Source organism: Taudactylus pleione, unplaced genomic scaffold, assembly GCF_031769625.1.
Source record: "Taudactylus pleione unplaced genomic scaffold, aTauple2 ptg000070l, whole genome shotgun sequence".
Classification (NCBI taxonomy): domain Eukaryota; kingdom Metazoa; phylum Chordata; class Amphibia; order Anura; family Myobatrachidae; genus Taudactylus; species Taudactylus pleione.
This window is the reverse complement of record NW_028284472.1, coordinates 8,214,926-8,235,000: the sequence shown is the minus strand read 5'-3', so window position 1 is coordinate 8,235,000 and position 20,075 is coordinate 8,214,926. Positions and strand designations below refer to the sequence as shown.

Genomic DNA, 20,075 nt, shown 5'->3' with positions numbered 1-20,075 from the left:
CGTGTTTTGTGTTTTGGCTTTGGATCTGGATCTTTCTTCGTGTTTTGGATCTGGATTGGTTTTGCCAAAACCACCCTTCCGTGTTTTGGGTTCTGGGTTTTGTGTTTTGGATCTGGATTTTTTCTTAAAAAATAAAAAAAAAACGCTAAAATCACATAAATGGGCCTTTTTTTGTTCCTACGCTATTAATAACCCCAATAACATTAATTTCCACTCATTTCCACTCTATTCTGAACACCTCACACCTCACAATATTGTTTTTAGGCCAAAAGGTTGTACCGAGGAAGCTGGATGACTATGCTAAGCGACACAAGTGGGCGGCACAAACACGTGGCCCATCTAGGAGTGGCACTGCAGTGGCAGACAGGAAGCCAATCAGCGTTATGGTGCCCATTTGCATGTAGCACGAACCCGGGAGATCCGTGCTACATGCATCTGTGTGATTGGCACAGAGCAATGACAGGTCCGTGAGACCCGTCTGTGCTGCTGTGGTAAAAAAAAAAAAAAAAACCTGTGTAAAAAAAGAAAAAAATGGCGTGCACCCCCCCAAAAAAGAGCAACCAGCCCCGGGCATTAGTAACCCAGTGCTGGGTGTGCTTAAATACAGGGGACAAACGACGTAGGGGTCCCCTGTACTTAAGCACAACCAGCACCGGGCTAGTCAGAACCAGCGCTGGTTGCCAAAATACGGGGGACAAACGACGTAGGGGTCCCCTGTATTCTGCGCAACCAGCTCTGGGCTCTGATCCGGTCCTGGTTCTGGAAATATAGGGGACAAAAAATGAGTAGGGTTCCCCTGTATGTTCCAGAACCAGCACTGGACTTTTTCTAGCGGGGGGCTGATGCCACAGCCAGGGGAGCCCTTTCACCGGGCCCCCCAGCCGCAGCATCAACCCTGACCGCTAGTCAGCCCAGGCCGGGGATCCCTGGAGAGCTGGGGACCCCCCCAATAAAGGGGTCACCCTCTCCAGGGCACCCCAGGCCCAGGCTGATAGCCCGGGGCTATCCCCGCCACACCTGGTGGCGGTGGGTGGCGGGTTGATTGTGTGGTGTGGTGTAAATAAAGAATATCAAACATTGTCTTTACAAGTAGAACTGCAAGTCCCAGCTAGCCTGCCCCGCATGCTGGTACTTGGAGAACCACAAGTACCAGCATGCAGGGCATTAAGGGCCCACTAGTACCTGTAGTTCACCTGTAAAAAAAATGTTTAAAAAAACACAGGACACACACACCGTGACAGTATAAGTTTATTAAACATACACACACACACACACATGTACACATACTCACCTATGTAACCTGTAGCATCGGTCCACTTGTCCGGTAAAGTATCCCTAGGGGACCTGTGAAAAAAAACATACTCACCATCTCCTATGCGAGGTTCTGTCCTCTTCGTTCCAAAGTAGGCATCCCCGGACTTGGCAAAAAAAAAAAACGAAAACGCGATCCACGAACTTAGTACCGTTCTATAGAACGGTACTTCCCGAATGAGAGCTTAGCGGCGGGGTATCACCATGGAAACCCCGCTGCTAAGCGTTCATTGGCTGAGAGAGGTCATCTCCCGTCTCTCAGCCAATGAACGGCTCCCTCCATTGTAGTCAATGGTGGGAACCGCAGGGTAAACTTTAATAACCTTGCGGCTCCCAGCATTGACTACAATGGAGGGAGCCGTTCATTGGCTGAGAGACGGGAGATGACCTCTCTCAGCCAATGAACGCTTAGCAGCGGGGTTTCCATGGTGATACCCCGCCGCTAAGCTCTCATTCGGGAAGTACTGTTCTATAGAACGGTACTAAGTTCGTGGATCGCGTTTTCGTTTTTTTTTTTTGCCAAGTCCGGGGATGCCTACTTTGGAACGAAGAGGACAGAACCTCGCATAGGAGATGGTGAGTATGTTTTTTTTCACAGGTCCCCTATGGATACTTTACCGGACAAGTGGACCGATGCTACAGGTTACATAGGTGAGTATGTGTACATGTGTGTGTGTGTGTATGTATGTTTAATAAACTTATACTGTCACGGTGTGTGTGTCCTGTGTTTTTTTTAAACATTTTTTTACAGGTGAACTACAGGTACTAGTGGGCCCTTAATGCCCTGCATGCTGGTACTTGTGGTTCTCCAAGTACCAGCATGCGGGGCAGGCTTGCTGGGACTTGCAGTTCTACTTGTAAAGACAATGTTTGATATTCTTTATTTACACCACACCACACAATCAACCCGCCACCCACCGCCACCAGGGGTGGCGGGGATAGCCCCGGGCTATCAGCCTGGGCCTGGGGTGCCCTGGAGAGGGTGACCCCTTTATTGGGGGGGTCCCCAGCTCTCCAGGGATCCCCGGCCTGGGCTGACTAGCGGTCAGGGTTGATGCTGCGGCTGGGGGGCCCGGTGAAAGGGCTCCCCTGGCTGTGGCATCAGCCCCCCGCTAGAAAAAGTCCAGTGCTGGTTCTGGAACATACAGGGGAACCCTACTCATTTTTTGTCCCCTGTATTTCCAGAACCAGGACCGGATCAGAGCCCAGAGCTGGTTGCGCAGAATCCGGGGGACCCCTACGTCGTTTGTCCCCCGTATTTTGGCAACCAGCTCTGGTTCTGACTAGCCCGGTGCTGGTTGTGTTTAAGTACAGGGGACCCCTATGTCGTTTGTCCCCTGTATTTAAGCACACCCAGCACTGGGTCACTAATGCCCGGGGCTGGTTGCTCTTTTTTTGGGGGGGGGGCACGCCATTTTTTTCTCTTTTTACACAGGTTTTTTTTTTTTTTTTTACCACAGCAGCACAGACGGGTCTCACGGACCCGTTAGTGCTCTGTGTCAATGACACAGATGCAAGTAGCACGGATCTCCTGGTCCGTGCGTGCATCTGTGTCATTGAAATACACAGCAGCACAGACGGGTCTCACTGACCCATCTGTGCTCTGTGTCACTGTCAATCACACAGATGCATGTAGCACGGATCTCACGAGTCCGTGCTACATGCAAATGAGCACCATAATGCTGATTGGCTGAGAGCCGTGACAGACGGCTCTGTCAGCCAATCAGCACTTTGCCCATTAAAGGCAAAGGCATTTTTTTTTAAATGGCCGCTCGAGGCAAAACCTCGAGATCCGACAGCAGATCTCGAGGTTTTGCCTCGGGAGAGGGATCCGGGGCAGACAGGGAGATCCGAGCTTGGGCTCGGATCGCCCCGGATCCCCGAAGTTCGGGTGGGTTCGGTTCTCAGGGAACCGAACCCGCTCATCCCTACCTGTTAGTGGATATTGTTCAAGTATTGCACCTAAAAAACAGAATGGAGCGATTCATGTCATAAGTTTGAATGGGATGCAGTCAGGAAGCCGACGGTCGCAATGCCGACTGCCAGCTTTCCGACTGTCAAATCCCGGCAAGGTACTTTCCCAGGCTTCGAAATCCCAACATATCCCCTTCGGGATATTCACCACTGCTGAGATTTGAACTGCGGCCGGCGGTATAACATACTGATTCCGTTTGAATTGTGTGCAGTTTTTCCGGGAAGAGAATCCAATGTTATATCACTAGCTTAAGAAAGTGTTGCTGTTTTTTCTCAAGGTAAGTTACAGTTTAATTTTTTTTATGTTTATTATGTTGTATTTAAGCTCGCAAAGACCTATGGCTCAGTATTTAGCGTTCAGATGGGTATGAAAAAGATGGTGGTCTTAGCCGGATATGAGACTGTGAAAGACGCTCTCGTCAACCATGCTGAAGAGTTTGGAGATAGGGCGAGAGTTAAAATATTCGATGACATGGACAATGAAATGGGTGAGTCAGTTTTTTGTCATTAATATTTTATTATATTTAGTCAAACGTAACCCTTAATGCATTATTAACCAATATTAGGAGGAGTAACTATTTGTTCCCACAATGCATATGTAACAAGATCCCCAACACTTCTAATACAATCTGATCTAATTTGTCCTTCTCATTTGTACAAATGAGCACACCCCGTAACCATGAAAATATTAGGACAGTCCCTCAAAAATTTGTCCTTTCAGGAGCTACATTATGCAGTAAAAATGTGTCTCATAGTATTTACTTAAGTCTGGCCAAAATGATCTGTGTTCACTAAAATCAAGACTCGGAATGCCTATTTCAGGCAAAAGTTTTGTGAATGGGGCATTTATATGCAAATTAAACTGAAGTGTAAATATTCCAATGAAACTAAAATTAAGCATATTACTCTTCTTTAATTTGTGTTAAACTGTGCTAAGTTATTGTCCTATTTTTGGGAGAATATGTATTAATCTTGTTTTTACTAATATAAACTTATTAACTTTTTACTAATATTATCATCAACTTATTATCCACTTCTTACCTGTTTGTACAATAAAACATCATTATGAAGGTTTTATTACCAACATAATGTAATAACCCCTATTAGACTCTAAGGGATATTTTTACTAATGTTCAAATTTGATTTTTTAAATTATTTTTTCATTTGATTTTCATTCGATTTTGCATTTGGAGATTTAGTAAAGGCAAAATCGAATGTCAAATCGAACATAAAACCAAATCCCACTCAAAATCGAACATCGGAACATCGGAAAAACATTGAAACTAATACATAGACCAACATACATATCCCACATTTACTAGAATTCTATTTGAAAAGAAACACCAAATCAAACTTAAAAACAAACTTCAAATTCTCAAAATAATAGACCTGCTTCATGCTTGCGGTTTTACCATGAGCAGGTATGAATGACACAGATTAGTGAGATCCGTGCATGCATCTGTGTGTAAAATACTTGTAAAGAGTCCCCCCCTAAAAGCACAACCAGCACCGGACTTTTCAGAGCCAGTCCTGGTTGTAAAAATAAGGGGGACAACAGATGTAGGGGTCCCCTGTATTTTACTCAACCAGTAGTGGGCTCAGTGAGCCGGTCCTGGTTTTGGAAATACAAAGAACAAAATGAGTAGGGGGTCCCCTGTATTTTCCATTACCAGAACTGGACTCTTTCTAGTGGGGGTATAATGCCACAGCCAGGGGAATCCTCTCACCCGGTCCCCCGGCCAAAGCATTTCACCTGACCGCTAGTCAGCCCAGGCCGGGGATCCCCCAATAAAGGGGTCTCCCTCTCCAGGTCACCCCAAGCTTTGGCTGATAGCCAGGGGGCTATCCCCGGCACCCTTGGCCGGTGGGTGCCGTTTTGATTGTGTTAAAGTGTATGTAAAAATAGAACTAGAGGTCCCAACAAGCCTCCCGGGCATACTGGTACTTGGAGAACCGCAAGTACCAGCATGCAGGGTATTAAGGGCCCACTGGTACCTCTAGATCACCTGCAAAATAAATATTAAAATAAAGACAACACTCACACACCGTGAAAGTTTAAGTTCATTAATCCCACTCACACATACCCACCTACACTTCCTGGACACGGCCTCTTCTCAATGTAGACATCCACCATCTTAAAACAAAAAAACGAGAAGTCCTGACCCACGAACATAAGTATCATCCTCCATGGACAGTACTTCCCAAATATCAACTCAGCCGCGGCATATCTCTTAAAAATGCCTGGGCTGAGCGTTCATTGGCTGAGAGAGGCGAACCTCTGACTCTCTCAGCCAATGAATGGTTCCCACCATTGACTTCAACGATGAGAACCGCTAGTTTTCTCACTTATTAGGTTACTAGTGGTTCTTTTTTTTTTAACATTACACTCAGCACCTGTAGGGAAAGGGCATGGTAATCATCGGCTATACCACTGGTTTCCATTAGTGGAGCATTCACCACACAGCAGTGAAGCTATGTAATTGTATTCTGTGGATTCTCTTGTGCCTTAGTGCGCCTTATTTTTCCAACATGCGCATTTTTATGGCACAACTAGGCTGCCTGTATGGCGTGACTGCAGCAACGATGAGCATGGCTACATCTGTACATCACTCGCGAAACACGTTGCACTATTGAATAAATGAGATTACTCATTTTTTGTTTCATTTTATGGGTCATTTTTATTTATTTCTTTTGTACATTTCCTTAAGCTTTTTACTGCTTATGATGTTTTATGTCTACAATTTAAATATACGTTTCCTTTGTAACCAGCTTTTCCATCCACAAATGATTCCATATCTCCCTTGCATTCCACCAGCTTTTTGCTTACATACCACTTTGCCCATTAGCTTTTTCTTCACAAGCACTCCCTGCCAACCATATTTCCCTCTTATGAACACCCACCCATCAGCTTTTCTCATATGACTCCCTACCTTGCAGCTTCTTCTTTATCTGCCCCATAATCAACTTATTCGCTGCATGCCTTTCTTCCTATCAGTTGGTGTTACAGTACTCCTTTTATAGCCTGATTGTACCATCTATGTGACTACAATTACACATATAAACATTCCCTGTATGTGCAAGACATGAACCCAAATCATTCTCAGCACATCCAAGCATTAACATTCTGACAATAACTGCAAATCCGCCTGCAATCTTCACTTGACAAGCATGCCTAATACATGGAGGTTCCTGGTCATTAGTGCTATAAACATCTCTACTGTAATGATTACCTGCATTATGGACTCTCCCACTCATGGCAGTAATTCCAGACATATACAGGAAGATTATTTTATGTAATGGCAAAATGTGTGAAAAAAACCCACTGAAAACATGTGAACATTTCAGGACTTTCTTTCTCACACGGTGATAACTGGAAAGTAATGAGACGTTTTACAATGACCACGTTACGTGACTTTGGGATGGGGAGAAGTACGATTGAAGAAAAGATTGTCGAAGAATGTACCCACCTAAATGAATATATTGCATCTTTTAAGGGTATTGTACGCTTATCTTCCTTGTACTGTATATCAAATGAGATCCCATAGTTATACATTTTTCCACCACCAGTACAGCCGTAGATAGAGTTACTGGAAGATAACCTAATATTCCAAAATATGGATTTTTTTTGCACAACTGAGATAATAAAACCTTTGATTTATTATACTTCAATCTACACAAACTTTGTTTAAGGCACAACATTATTAAAAATATAGTATAAATTTACCTTCAGGCTTTGTGTATAAATTTGTATAGGAAACATAAATTAATTTCAGGTATGTACACAAACAAAGGTCCCAAGCATTTTGGATATGGGAGACTCAACATATATGTATGTAAATATATATATACATATATATACAGCAGAAGGAGCAGCACTCCTGTCCATAACAAATAACAGACTTTGGCAATATAATCAACGTTCAAGTATTTTGAAGATGGTGATAAACCGAAACGTTGATTATATTGCCAGAGTGTTATTTGCTATGGACCGGAGTGCCGCACCTTCCGCTGTACATATTACTATTTTGTGAGGGCACCTTCTCTAGTTTTCTATCCTCTGTGAAGGGACCTTTGGTATTGATATATATATATATATATATATATATATATATTAGGGGTGTGCACCGGCCACTTTTCGTGTTTTGGTTTTGGATCTGGATCTTTCTTCGTGTTTTGGATCTGGATTGGTTTTGCCAAAACCACCCTTCCGTGTTTTGGGTTCTGGGTTTTGTGTTTTGGATCTGGATTTTTTCTTATAAAATAAAAAAAAACGCTAAAATCACATAAAATTAGCCTTTTTTTGTTCCTACGCTATTAATAACCCCAATAACATTAATTTCCACTCATTTCCACTCTATTCTGAACACCTCACACCTCACAATATTGTTTTTAGGCCAAAAGGTTGCACCGAGGTAGCTGGGAGACTATGCTAAGCGACACAAGTGGGCGGCACAAACACGTGGCCCATCTAGGAGTGGCACTGCAGTGGCAGACAGGAAGCCAATCAGCGTTATGGTGCCCATTTGCATGTAGCACGAACCCAGGAGATCCGTGCTACATGCATCTGTGTGATTGGCACAGAGCAATGACAGGTCCGTGAGACCCGTCTGTGCTGCTGTGGTAAAAAAAAAAAAAAAAACCTGTGTAAAAAAAGAAAAAAATGGCGTGCACACCCCCAAAAAAGAGCAACCAGACCCGGGCATTAGTAACCCAGTGCTGGGTGTGCTTAAATACAGGGGACAAACGACGTAGGGGTCCCCTGTACTTAAGCACAACCAGCACCGGGCTAGTCAGAACCAGCGCTGGTTGCCAAAATATGGGGGACAAACGACGTAGGGGTCCCCCGTATTCTGCGCAACCAGCTCTGGGCTCTGATCCGGTCCTGGTTCTGGAAATACAGTGGGAAAAAATTAGTAGGGTTCCCCTGTATGTTCCAGGACCAGCACTGGACTTTTTCTAGCGGGGGGCTGATGCCACAGCCAGGGGAGCCCTTTCACCGGGCCCCCCAGCCGCAGCATTAGCCCTGACCGCTAGTCAGCCCAGGCCGGGGATCCCTGGAGAGCTGGGGACCCCCCCAATAAAGGGGTCACCCTCTCCAGGGCACCCCAGGCCCAGGCTGATAGCCCGGGGCTATCCCTGCCACCCCTGGTGGCGGTGGGTGGAGGGTTGATTGTGTGGTGTGGTGTAAATAAAGAATATCAAACATTGTCTTTACAAGTAGAACTGCAAGTCCCAGCTAGCCTGCCCCGCATGCTGGTACTTGGAGAACCACAAGTACCAGCATGCAGGGCATTAAGGGCCCACTAGTACCTGTAGTTCACCTGTAAAGAAATGTTTAAAAAAAACACAGGACACACACACCGTGACAGTATAAGTTTATTAAACATACATACACACACACACATGTACACATACTCACCTATGTAACCTGTAGCATCGGTCCACTTGTCCGGTAAAGTAACCATAGGGGACCTGTGAAAAAAAAACATACTCACCATCCACCATCTCCTATGCGAGGTTCTGTCCTCTTCGTTCCAAAGTAGGCATCCCCGGACTTGGCAAAAAAACAAAACGAAAACGCGATCCACGAACTTAGTACCGTTCTATAGAACGGTACTTCCCGAATGAGAGCTTAGCGGCGGGGTATCACCATGGAAACCCCGCTGCTAAGCGTTCATTGGCTGAGAGAGGTCATCTCCCGTCTCTCAGCCAATGAACGGCTCCCTCCATTGTAGTCAATGGTGGGAACCGCAGGGTAAACTTTAATAACCTTGCGGCTCCCACCATTGACTACAATGGAGGGAGCCGTTCATTGGCTGAGAGACGGGAGATGACCTCTCTCAGCCAATGAACGCTTAGCAGCGGGGTTTCCATGGTGATACCCCGCCGCTAAGCTCTCATTCGGGAAGTACTGTTCTATAGAACGGTACTAAGTTCGTGGATCGCGTTTTCGTTTTTTTTTTTGCCAAGTCCGGGGATGCCTACTTTGGAACGAAGAGGACAGAACCTCGCATAGGAGATGGTGAGTATGTTTTTTTTCACAGGTCCCAAGTGGACCGATGCTACAGGTTACATAGGTGAGTATGTGTACATGTGTGTGTGTATGTATGTTTAATAAACTTATACTGTCACGGTGTGTGTGTCCTGTGTTTTTTTAAACATTTTTTTACAGGTGAACTACAGGCACTAGTGGGCCCTTAATGCCCTGCATGCTGGTACTTGTGGTTCTCCAAGTACCAGCATGTGGGGCAGGCTTGCTGGGACTTGCAGTTCTACTTGTAAAGACAATGTTTGAAATTCTTTATTTACACCATACCACACAATCAATCCGCCACCCACCGCCACCAGGGGTGGCGGGGATAGCCCCGGGCTATCAGCCTGGGCCTGGGGTGCCCTGGAGAGGGTGACCCCTTTATTGGGGGGGTCCCCAGCTCTCCAGGGATCCCCGGCCTGGGCTGACTAGCGGTCAGGGCTGATGCTGCGGCTGGGGGGCCCGGTGAAAGGGCTCCCCTGGCTGTGGCATCAGCCCCCCGCTTGAAAAAGTCCAGTGCTGGTTCTGGAACATACAGGGGAACCCTACTAATATTTTTCCCCTGTATTTCCAGAACCAGGACCGGATCAGAGCCCAGAGCTGGTTGCGCAGAATACGGGGGACCCCTACGTCGTTTGTCCCCCGTATTTTGGCAACCAGCGCTGGTTCTGACTAGCCCGGTGCTGGTTGTGCTTAAGTACAGGGGACCCCTACGTCGTTTGTCCCCTGTATTTAAGCACACCCAGCACTGGGTCACTAATGCCCGGGGCTGGTTGCTCTTTTTTGGGGGGGGCACGCCATTTTTTTCTTTTTTTACACAGGTTTTTTTTTTTTTTACCACAGCAGCACAGACGGGTCTCACGGACCCGTCAGTGCTCTGTGTCAATGACACAGATGCAAGTAGCATGGATCTCCTGGTCCGTGCGTGCATCTGTGTCATTGAAATACACAGCAGCACAGACGGGTCTCACTGACCCATCTGTGCTCTGTGTCACTGTCAGTCACACAGATGCATGTAGCACGGATCTCACGAGTCCGTGCTACATGCAAATGAGCACCATAATGCTGATTGGCTGAGAGCCGTGACAGACGGCTCTGTCAGCCAATCAGCACTTTGCCCATTAAAGGCAAAGGCATTTTTTTTTAAATGGCCGCTCGAGGCAAAACCTCGAGATCCGACAGCAGATCTCGAGGTTTTGCCTCGGGAGAGGGATCCGGGGCAGACAGGGAGATCCGAGCTTGGGCTCGGATCGCCCCGGATCCCCGAAGTTCGGGTAGGTTCGGTTCTCAGGGAACCGAACCCGCTCATCCCTAATATATATATATATATTAGCAGGGTTGGGGAACTGGCACCATCTCCTGGGGTAGATGGCACTGCGCAGCAGCTGAGAAAGCACACAAAATCCATAAGGTCTGATGCAATTGGCCTCCGCCAGTTTTATTAGGCAGCAAAACAAAATAAACAGAAATAAACGCCTTGCCGTCGGGCACTAACTAAACACAGAAGTGATCCTAGCTCACTAATAAAACAAAGTACAAGAAGTATTTACCAGGTTTAGTTTACCTGGTTTCAGCAACCTGATTCTCTCACAGAGACACAAAATACTCTCCTTTCCCCAGGCAGTGTCTACCATAATGATCAGCCTGACAGCCTTAAAACACAGCAACCCTGCTAAAAGCCCTTATTAGCCTCCTGTGAAGATTAAACGCCCAAAAAGCTCTTCAAACAAAACACCTCCCTGAGGTTTCAAAAGACATAGGTCAGGAACTTAGGGCAACTATGATGCCAGTGACCTTGTCACGATATATATATATATATATATATATATATATTATATACACATAAACAGTATATATATATTAAAACCTATACACATGCACTGTTTCATTGTAATTTTTTTCATTGTTGTTTCATTCAGGAAGGCAAATCGATGGCCCAATGGTCATGAACGCCCCTGTGGCCAATATAATTGTGTCAATATTACTTGGACATCGAATGAATTATGAAGACCAACAATTTAGGAGACTATTAATCTTGATAAATGAAAACGCAAAACTGTTAGGAAATCTGATGGTTAAGGTAATATTATTATTGATTTGTGTGACCATCCTAGTGTCTTGCAGCATGGAACAGTGCGGAAAACAGGTCTTACACAAAACAGGGACATAAAAGGTAGTCAAAATAAATGCAGATATGAAAACATAGTGTAAGGAGGACATGGAAGACTTTGCAATTAAACGCAGAGCTCAGTTAAGAGAATGATGTGCTGACTGGAGATTGGGAAACTAGTGATGATGTATCAGTATAATTAGTATAGGGGTGTGTTAGGTAGGCTCTCATAAAAGTGGTCTCAAGCAGAGTCAAGGTTGTCATAAATAGACTGGAAGGCCGGGGTGACAATGATAAGGTGTGATGGGGAACCCCACATGTGTTGGTACCTGCACGAGAAGGTCTTATGGTTGGAGGTGAGAGGATGGTAGACAGAAAGGAGGTGAGGCTCAGCCTGAGAGTATATTGAGATGAGAAGTATGTTGGTGGTGATATTGTTGATGTGTTGAATTGGTTTATGCTATACACATTAGTGATAATGTCAGTGACCTAATTTATTTATATTTATTTTATGACCACAAAAAAACATCCAGCAGGCACCTGAGAAAGGTAACATGCAATAACAATACCAGGTTATCCATAATAGCTTTTTGGTGAGTTCTAAGAAACTAAAAACAGTCAAATAACAAAAAGACGACTATAAATGCACCTGATATAAATAGCATAGATGATATTTAGTTAACAAAATTAAGATAGACCTCTCCCGTTCAGAAGTGGCTTCAGGGAAAGTTAATTTACATGGAAACAGGGGCTGCATAAGCAAAATTCCACTTCCAGACACATTGTTTTGGCTAGGGCTCATCAGTGTAGGCTACGTATATCATTATCAGCTGATGCAAAAGTTAGAGAGAGTTCGGAACCTTACTCCAGTGATAAAATGCAAATAGCCTATCAAAGAAATATGACTGCTGAGAACTATCACTTACATGGCTGACTTTCAGAAAATAGTTTAACGCTAGCAAGCGCACGCACCTGGCCGCTGCGAGGATATGCTAATAAATGTATACGCACAGAGACCACAGCACTAGATGCAAACACCCAGCCCCATATTTAGCCGCCGATCTCCCTTTACTCAAAGCTTGATCAGTACGCAAGATAGCGTAAACATCGGTAACATCGAGAACCATTAACCACATTTGCATAATAGTGGTTGATTAGACCTCTCGCAGGATCTTGGCAACTTCCTGTGTGCACAGAGTCTCATCACTGCCTCCGTTGCCGCACTGGCTTAATTATGGCTGCCCCAAAAATGGCGTCCCAATGCACAGGCACGCCTGCGTTCGCCCGGCCATCCCCCCATCACCACCCACAAACGGCACTTTCTGTCAAGCTCTCCAAGCTTTGACTAATCTGTCACATAATTGTGCTCTTCTGTAGTATAATTGTTTTATTGGTGTATATTTTGTTTTTAACAGATGTATAACATGTATCCAATCCTGGGATTCCTCCCCGGCACTCACAGAACTATTGTAAAAAATGTGGATGAGCTCCTGGGATTTATAACCAGGACATTTGTGAAGCATCGGGAAGACCTAGATGAGAATGATCAGAGAAGCTTCATTGATGCGTTCCTCGTAAGACAAAAAGAGGTGCGGTAAAGTATCTCATAATACCAGGGGGTTGATGCAGAGAGAGGTACAAAGTGGGCGTAAGTTACACCTATAAATCTCATGTAAAATTAGTGTAGTTTCACTCATGTCCTGATTTCCAGCTGCTACCAAGATGCGTTCCTACCTACAATTGCTGCATATGTACTTACGATAGGAAGATATCACCGACCCATATGGAGGATGTGTTTCCGTGTCATATTGCCTCCCTTCCATGTACCACAAGAATTTCCTGTTCAACGTCTTTCATTGCTAAAATCCCCCTCATAAAGCAGTAACACCCCAGAGCTGGATTAAGACATTGTGGGACCTAAGGCAGTTAAAACAGGGGACAGGGGGGGGGGGGCTATGGTTTAAAGTTAAGAACATAGGGCCTGAGTCTGACCCGCTCGCGAGCGCTGTACGCTTGCAAGCGGGTCGATGGTGCCGAAGTGCGCATGCGCACGACGGAGGGAGTGACGGACGGAGGGGAATCCGTCGCTCGGGGTCTCGCACCAAAGGTGGCGTGCTGTCGATGGTGAGTGACAGCACGCCCCCTTTGGTGGGCGTGCCGGGGGCGTTGCTGCCAGACGGAGGCATTCCCATAGGAACGCCTACCGTCTGAGTCCGGCCCCACTGACATCACTAGTGATGTCAGTGGGAGTGATTTGTGAGCCAAATCACTCCAGGGCTTGCGGCAGACGAGACCCTACCGCAGGATCTCGTCGCAAGCCTGATGGTCGCAATGGTCTTGACCATCGCGACCATCATCATGGACGCTCGCTATAGCTGTGGGTTACCATGAGGCCGCTCCAAAATGAGGTAGGAGGGCCCTGATTCAGAGCGAGCGCTCTGGTCAGAGCGTCCGGCTCTGAATCAAGCCCATAGTGTCATCATGCATGAGAGAGAGGACGCTCGGTAAGGACGAGCCGCCGCCGCGCATAACATCAGGCTGGCAGATTACCAAAGGGTTTTCAGGCATCAAAAGAAAAACTTTTCCAGAAATAAGTAGAAGAGGAAGACGGTCCAGTTGAGATAAATGACTAGTTAGAGATATGGTTGACAGCAGCTGATTGCAATGACATTTCCAAAGTGTTACATTTATTTATATTTATATAGCTTCATCTTTTCTACTTCTACACTTCATCTGCCTATCACCACACCCCTACAGAATCCTCTTCTTACTCCTCACCTCCCTACAGGGCCGGATTAAGGGCAGGGTGACAGGGGCGGTCGTCCAGGGGCCCCCACACATAGGGGGCCCCCACACACTGTCCCCGACCCCTGGCCACATGCCCGGCGAAAAGGTTGATCGCAATCTACTGGAAGCTCGCGGAGCTCCCGCCAGTAGATCGCGATCAACTAAGGTAAGGGGGAACGTTGGCCTCTGAATACTGATCGCTTCAGAGGCCATCGTTCCCAGTGATGCATTGCGCGGGTGACGTCATGACGTCACCCACGCACTGTAGAGGAGAGGAGCCTGCGCACCTCTACTAGATCCAGTTAGATCCAGCAGACAGCGGCAGCAGCAGTAGCAGTGATGGTGGGACTCGGGAGCCGTGACAGCGTGGAGCGAAGACAGGTAAGTTTTTTTAACAGGGGTGTGGGAGGGGAGGGAGAGCTACTGGGGGCACTACTTTATGGAGCACATCTACAGGGGGCATTTAAGAAGAGGCACAACTACTGGGGGAATTTAAGAAGAGGCACAACTACTGGGGGCATTGCAAGGGGCACAACTACTGGGGGCATTTAAGAAGAGGCACAACTACTAGGGGTATTGCAAGGGGCACAACTACTGGGGGTGTTTAAGAAGAGGCACAGCTACTGGGGGCATTGCAAGGGGCACAACTACGGGGGATATTTAAGAAGAGGCACATCTACTGGGGGTATTGCAGGGGGCACAACTACTGGAAGCATTGGAGTAGGTGCTCAACTACAAAGGGCATAAAAGAAGGGGCACAAATACTGGGGGCATTGGAGGAAAGGCACAAATACTTGGGGCATTGCAGAAGGGGCACAATTATTGGGGGCATTAAAGAAGGGGCACAACTACAGAGGACATTGAAGGGACACAACTACAGGGGGCATTGCAGAATGGGCACAACTGCTGGGGGCATTGCAGAAGGGGCACAACTGCAGGGGGCAGGGGCACAACTACAGGGGGCATTGGACATCAGGCAGATAGACCGGTGTGTGTATGTGTGTGTGTGTATATATATGTATATATATATATATATATATATATTATATATTTATTTATATATATAACTTATTGATGGGGCCCCCACACGTTTGTTGCCCAGGGGCCCCCACAGACCTTAATGTGGCCCTGCCTCCCTACATCTCCAACCTCATCTCCTTACATACTCTCTCCCGCCCACTCCGGTCTGCCAATGACTGTTACCTCTCCTCCACCCTGGTTACTTCATCTCATGCTCGTGTCCAAGATTTTGCCCGTGCAGCCCCCCTTCACTGGAATGAGCTCCCTCGCTCGATCAGGCTCTCCCCAACCTTGCAGAGCTTCAAACGTGCACTGAAAACCCACCTGTTCATCTAAGCATACCCTTCCCCCACATAACCATGTCACCAGGTCTCTGTCCCTCACGCCTCAGCCATCTCTACCATGCCTACTTCCTGCACTCAGGTCCCCCTCTACACACTCATGCCTCATGTCATCTGTCTGTCTCCCCTAGATTGTAAGCTCCTAGGAGCAGGGTCCTCCTCCCTACTGTATCAAAGCCTTCTTCTCTAGCACTTCAATGGCAGCCTTCACCTTCCCAGCTGTATTTGTGTATGGAGAATTGTGTTGCAATGCAAAGATTTGCACATTTGAGTGATTATCAGTAAATTGTGCAGGCTGCTGTCTTTTTATCAGACTTAACATGGCAGAATGTACTTGTTTCACAGATAGCTTTATTAGTGCCAGGCTGTCATATCTTTGGTTGAGTAAATTGTGCATGTGTCTAAGTGGTCTATTTAATAAGCAGTGTAACGGAGCATACACATGTAATACCCTGGTGTGAAAAGGGTGCAAATGATGTGGTGTAGGTACAGGTCAGAGTTACCTTGGTAGGGTATTCTTCCTTTGACAGCAGCTTTTCCCTAAACACTATCCCGGCAGAGAGGCAAGGATTCCCCAGGCAGACACAAAGAAGGGTAGACAGAGCTTTGCATAAAAGAATAAAACAGTTTATTCCATAACTAGGAATAGGAATTGGTTATGGTGAAGAGGAGAGAGAATGGATTCAGCTTATTTTACTCACACAATCTAATGAAATCACAGACACTTTATACATATTAAGGTCATCACACATATGGAAAATATATAACAACATTTTAGCTTAATACTACATTACTAAAATAAACCAATATAATCAATCTATGCATAGACATTAGTAAAGTCCAAGATAATTTGGTGTGGCCAAGGATACTACAGGGGGTCTTTATGTGCATGTTGGGGCCCAATTACCTTGTTATGCTGTAGGATTCAGGATGTAAAACTCCTTGTAGCATTGAGCAAAATATTGCAGCACATGTATTAAAGATGGTTGTATCAACCTGTGGAATCTGCTGTGTACGTATAGCCTCTATAGGATAAAGTCCTGTGCAGTGGAGCAGATTTCTAAATATATATTTAAAGGATTTATCTCACCCAGTGCAATGAACGTTGCTGAGCCAGTGTCCCCTCAGATGAAGGTGAATCAGACAAATGTATAAAGTCTTGTCTCTGACACATGCTGTGCACTCTCTTAGCTGAGGGTGTCAGCAGGATCACGATTTGACACCTTACAGTTCTTAATTTGACTCTATTTTACTTATGTTGCTCTCCCACTGCTGTGTCTCTCCTTCTGCTTACTCTCTGTCAGCTGCTCATCTCTGCTCCATGGCGACATCAGCTCTCCCCTCACAGCCGCTCTGACTGTCACTCCTCAAACTGCGGTTTTGTTTTTTTATTTAAATAAACTTTATTCAAAATGGCATTAGCCTCTATGCCCTTTTGTAGAATAATCTTATTTTAATAGGATATCACATACTTCCCTGCTGAAAATATGCGTGTCCTCACGCAAAAGAAGTTGCCATCAACCGGATATATTAAAATAAGCATTAGGACTTTGGTCATATCACTGTAAAATACACAGATATGGGAATTGCATATAAATTACATAATATTCACATCACTGCATACATCTATCAGGTAATTCTATGTGGGGCTCCTGTGCTACATTGACAGATTCTCCCTAAAGCAACAGATCAAACCCTGGCAAAATGTGAGGTCATAAAATTTTGTCTAGGAAACCCCAACCTCTCCACCATGGATAAGTCTTGGACTCTTTCTGTACTTTCTCTGGGACAGGCTGTACAGACCTTAAGCTGATTATGGTGGTTTTCTGTTCTCCAAGCTCTGTCGTTCTTCTCTGCTTGTCGGTGACATAACACTTTCATCTGCTATACATTGACTTTATGTACCTCTTCCATTTCACCTTGGAATTCAGCAACACAGTCAATATGGGACCATGTATTCTGGACAAATGGAGGGTGTGATGTCCTTCTTACAGTGCAGTTCGGACAGTTCCGGCACCATCTCTTAATGTCTTCTCTCATGCCAACCCAAAATAACTTTTTCCAGATGCCTACTTCCATCCTTCTGCGCCCAGGGTGCCCGGACTGGTCATGATATTTTGTAACATAAAACGGGCTCTTTTCTTTGGGACCGCAAGTTGAATATTCCTGTAGTTAGTTTTGGGATCCACACTGCATCGAAACAACTGTCCATTCTCTACAAACAGCCTTTCTCGCTGCCTCAACAGCTTCACAAGTTCTGGATCAGATTCTTGCCTTTGTTGCTTCATCAAGTATTTCCCATTCCTCAGTAAGGCTTTGAGGTGTCTTATCAACTGACTGTTGCCTTGCAAATTTTCACACCTGGTCACTTGTTTGGGTTGCTCAAGGCTTCTAGAACTGGATGCTAAATAATTCATGTCCAATAGTGAAGCATTCTGCCGGACAATCTGGAGACTGGAAATGGGAATCTCTGCCTCTTTTTGACAAGCTTCATCTTGTCCATCTTTCTCTCTTGCAGGTAGTCTGGGCATTATGCCTCCTTTCCTTTTGTCTTTCCCAGGTGAAAAGCTTTGCTTCTCTGAAAGCCGGACAGTATGCTTCTCTCCTCTGAGTGCCACTACAAGTTCCTCACAACAGTTGCGCAGCACATTCATGCCCACTATCACTGGAGGCAATCCATCATCTTGGACAGTGGTGATTATGAAGCCTTGCTGGGGTAACACTGTTTGTCCAATTTGAACTTCAGCTTTCCAGTATCCTTTGCAAGGGATGCAATGCCCATTACTGGAAATCGGGTTTATTAATGTGGAAGTTGATGGAAACATCTGTTCCTCCCCCCAGTGCTGCTCAAACTGGTTTTCTTGTATTGTGGTCACTTGTGAGCCAGTGTCTAAGAGAGCATGCATTGATACTCCATTGATGTAAACTGGAACCACTGGGCATTGGCCAACATAAAGGGGCGAACACAAGGTTTTGGAATTTAAACGGCCTGGCTGCTCACATTCTCTCTTAATATGTCTGCTTCAGTCATCACTTTGGAAAATAGGTTGTCCTTGAGAGGCAAAGCGGTTGGAAGAAAGTCTTGCCATGCTGCTATGGATGTCCCTTTGGGAACTGTTCTGTTGTCTCTCTTGGCACCATTCAATTTCTTCCTGGAGCTGTGCCTGCTGTCTTTTCATACTCTGCAGCTCTCTACACATTTCTGTCACACTGTGTGTCAGTTCAGCCAGCTTAGTTTGTGATTCACTAGTGGAGTCAGGTATGCATGCCTGCGTATGATGCACTGTCACTCCTTTCACCCCAAGTGGGTAAGTAGCTCCTTTAAAACTTGACTCCTGGGAATCAGAATTCTCTCGATACTCCAGCAACTCTGGAAAAGACACTTGAGGAGCAACTTCGGAGGAAAGGCTGGAGCCTAGAACTTTAATCGCGGCCTCTTTAAAATCCAGGAATGTGCTGTCAGGTTTTTGCAATCTCAGTAATCGCAGCTGAGTTTTTACAAATTCGTCCCTTGCACCTTCAATAAACTGGTCCAACAACATTTTGTCTTTGCCATGCACTTCTTCAGGGTCTGCATGCTGAACATCTCTGAGTGCTTCCTGCAGACTTAGGGCATAATCCCGGAGAGATTCTCCCTATAGTTGCTTTCGAGCATAGAAGTGCATTTTAAGTTCTGACACCGTCCTTGTGTCAAAGATGGTAGCAAGTCTTTGGAGGATCTGGTCCACAGTCTTCTTCTCCTCAGTAGGCCAGGAAGTTACCTCTTTTAGCGCAGGTCCTTTCAACTGTCCCATCAAGATCTCCACCTATTGTTGCATATTCAATGGGAACAGACGAAACATGGACTGCATTTTTCTCTTGAATTCTCCTAAGATGCTGGTTTCAGTGCTGTGGGCAATACCTGTGTAGGTTGGGAGCCAAGGGGCCCCAAAGTAGTATGGCATGGTAATTGGGGTAGCAAGAGTCATAACTGGGGCTGCTCTTACTGGAGCTTCACCATTGGGTGCTGGTCCCCCTCGTGTGGGTTGCCTGTCTTGTGACATTTCCTTTGTGCTGAGGGTATGGCTTGCTTTTGACTCTGAAAATCCTGTTCGTGACGCCAAATGTAATACCCTGATGTGAAAAGGGTGCAAATAATGTGGTGTAGGTACAGGTCAGAGTTACCTTGGTAGGGTATTCTTCCTTTGACAGCAGCTTTTCCCTAAACACTATCCCGGCAGAGAGGCAAGGATTCCCCAGGCAGACACAAAGAAGGGTAGACAGAGCTTTGCATAAAAGAATAAAACAGTTTATTCCATAACTAGGAATAGGAATTGGTTATGGTGAAGAGGAGAGAGAATGGATTCAGCTTATTTTACTCACACAATCTAATGAAATCACAGACACTTTATACATATTAAGGTCATCACACATATAGAAAATATATAACAACATTTTAGCTTAATACTACATTACTAAAATAAACCAATATAATCAATCTATGCATAGACATTAGTAAAGT

At 45.6% G+C, this 20,075-nt stretch overlaps 1 protein-coding gene and 1 pseudogene across 1 annotated transcript in view; one reads left to right on the top strand and one right to left on the bottom strand.

Moving 5' to 3' along the window:
- LOC148533736 (cytochrome P450 2K4-like) overlaps positions 1–20,075 on the top strand; it is a 54,798-nt gene that overhangs the window by 7,686 nt on the left and 27,037 nt on the right. The window contains exons 2-5 of the mRNA XM_088467325.1: positions 3,611–3,773; positions 6,631–6,780; positions 11,236–11,396; positions 12,842–13,015. Coding sequence (XP_088323451.1) covers positions 3,611–3,773; positions 6,631–6,780; positions 11,236–11,396; positions 12,842–13,015 — 648 coding nt within the window. The remainder of the gene's footprint in view (positions 1–3,610; positions 3,774–6,630; positions 6,781–11,235; positions 11,397–12,841; positions 13,016–20,075) is intronic.
- LOC148533738 (uncharacterized) lies at positions 17,264–19,617 on the bottom strand (annotated as a pseudogene).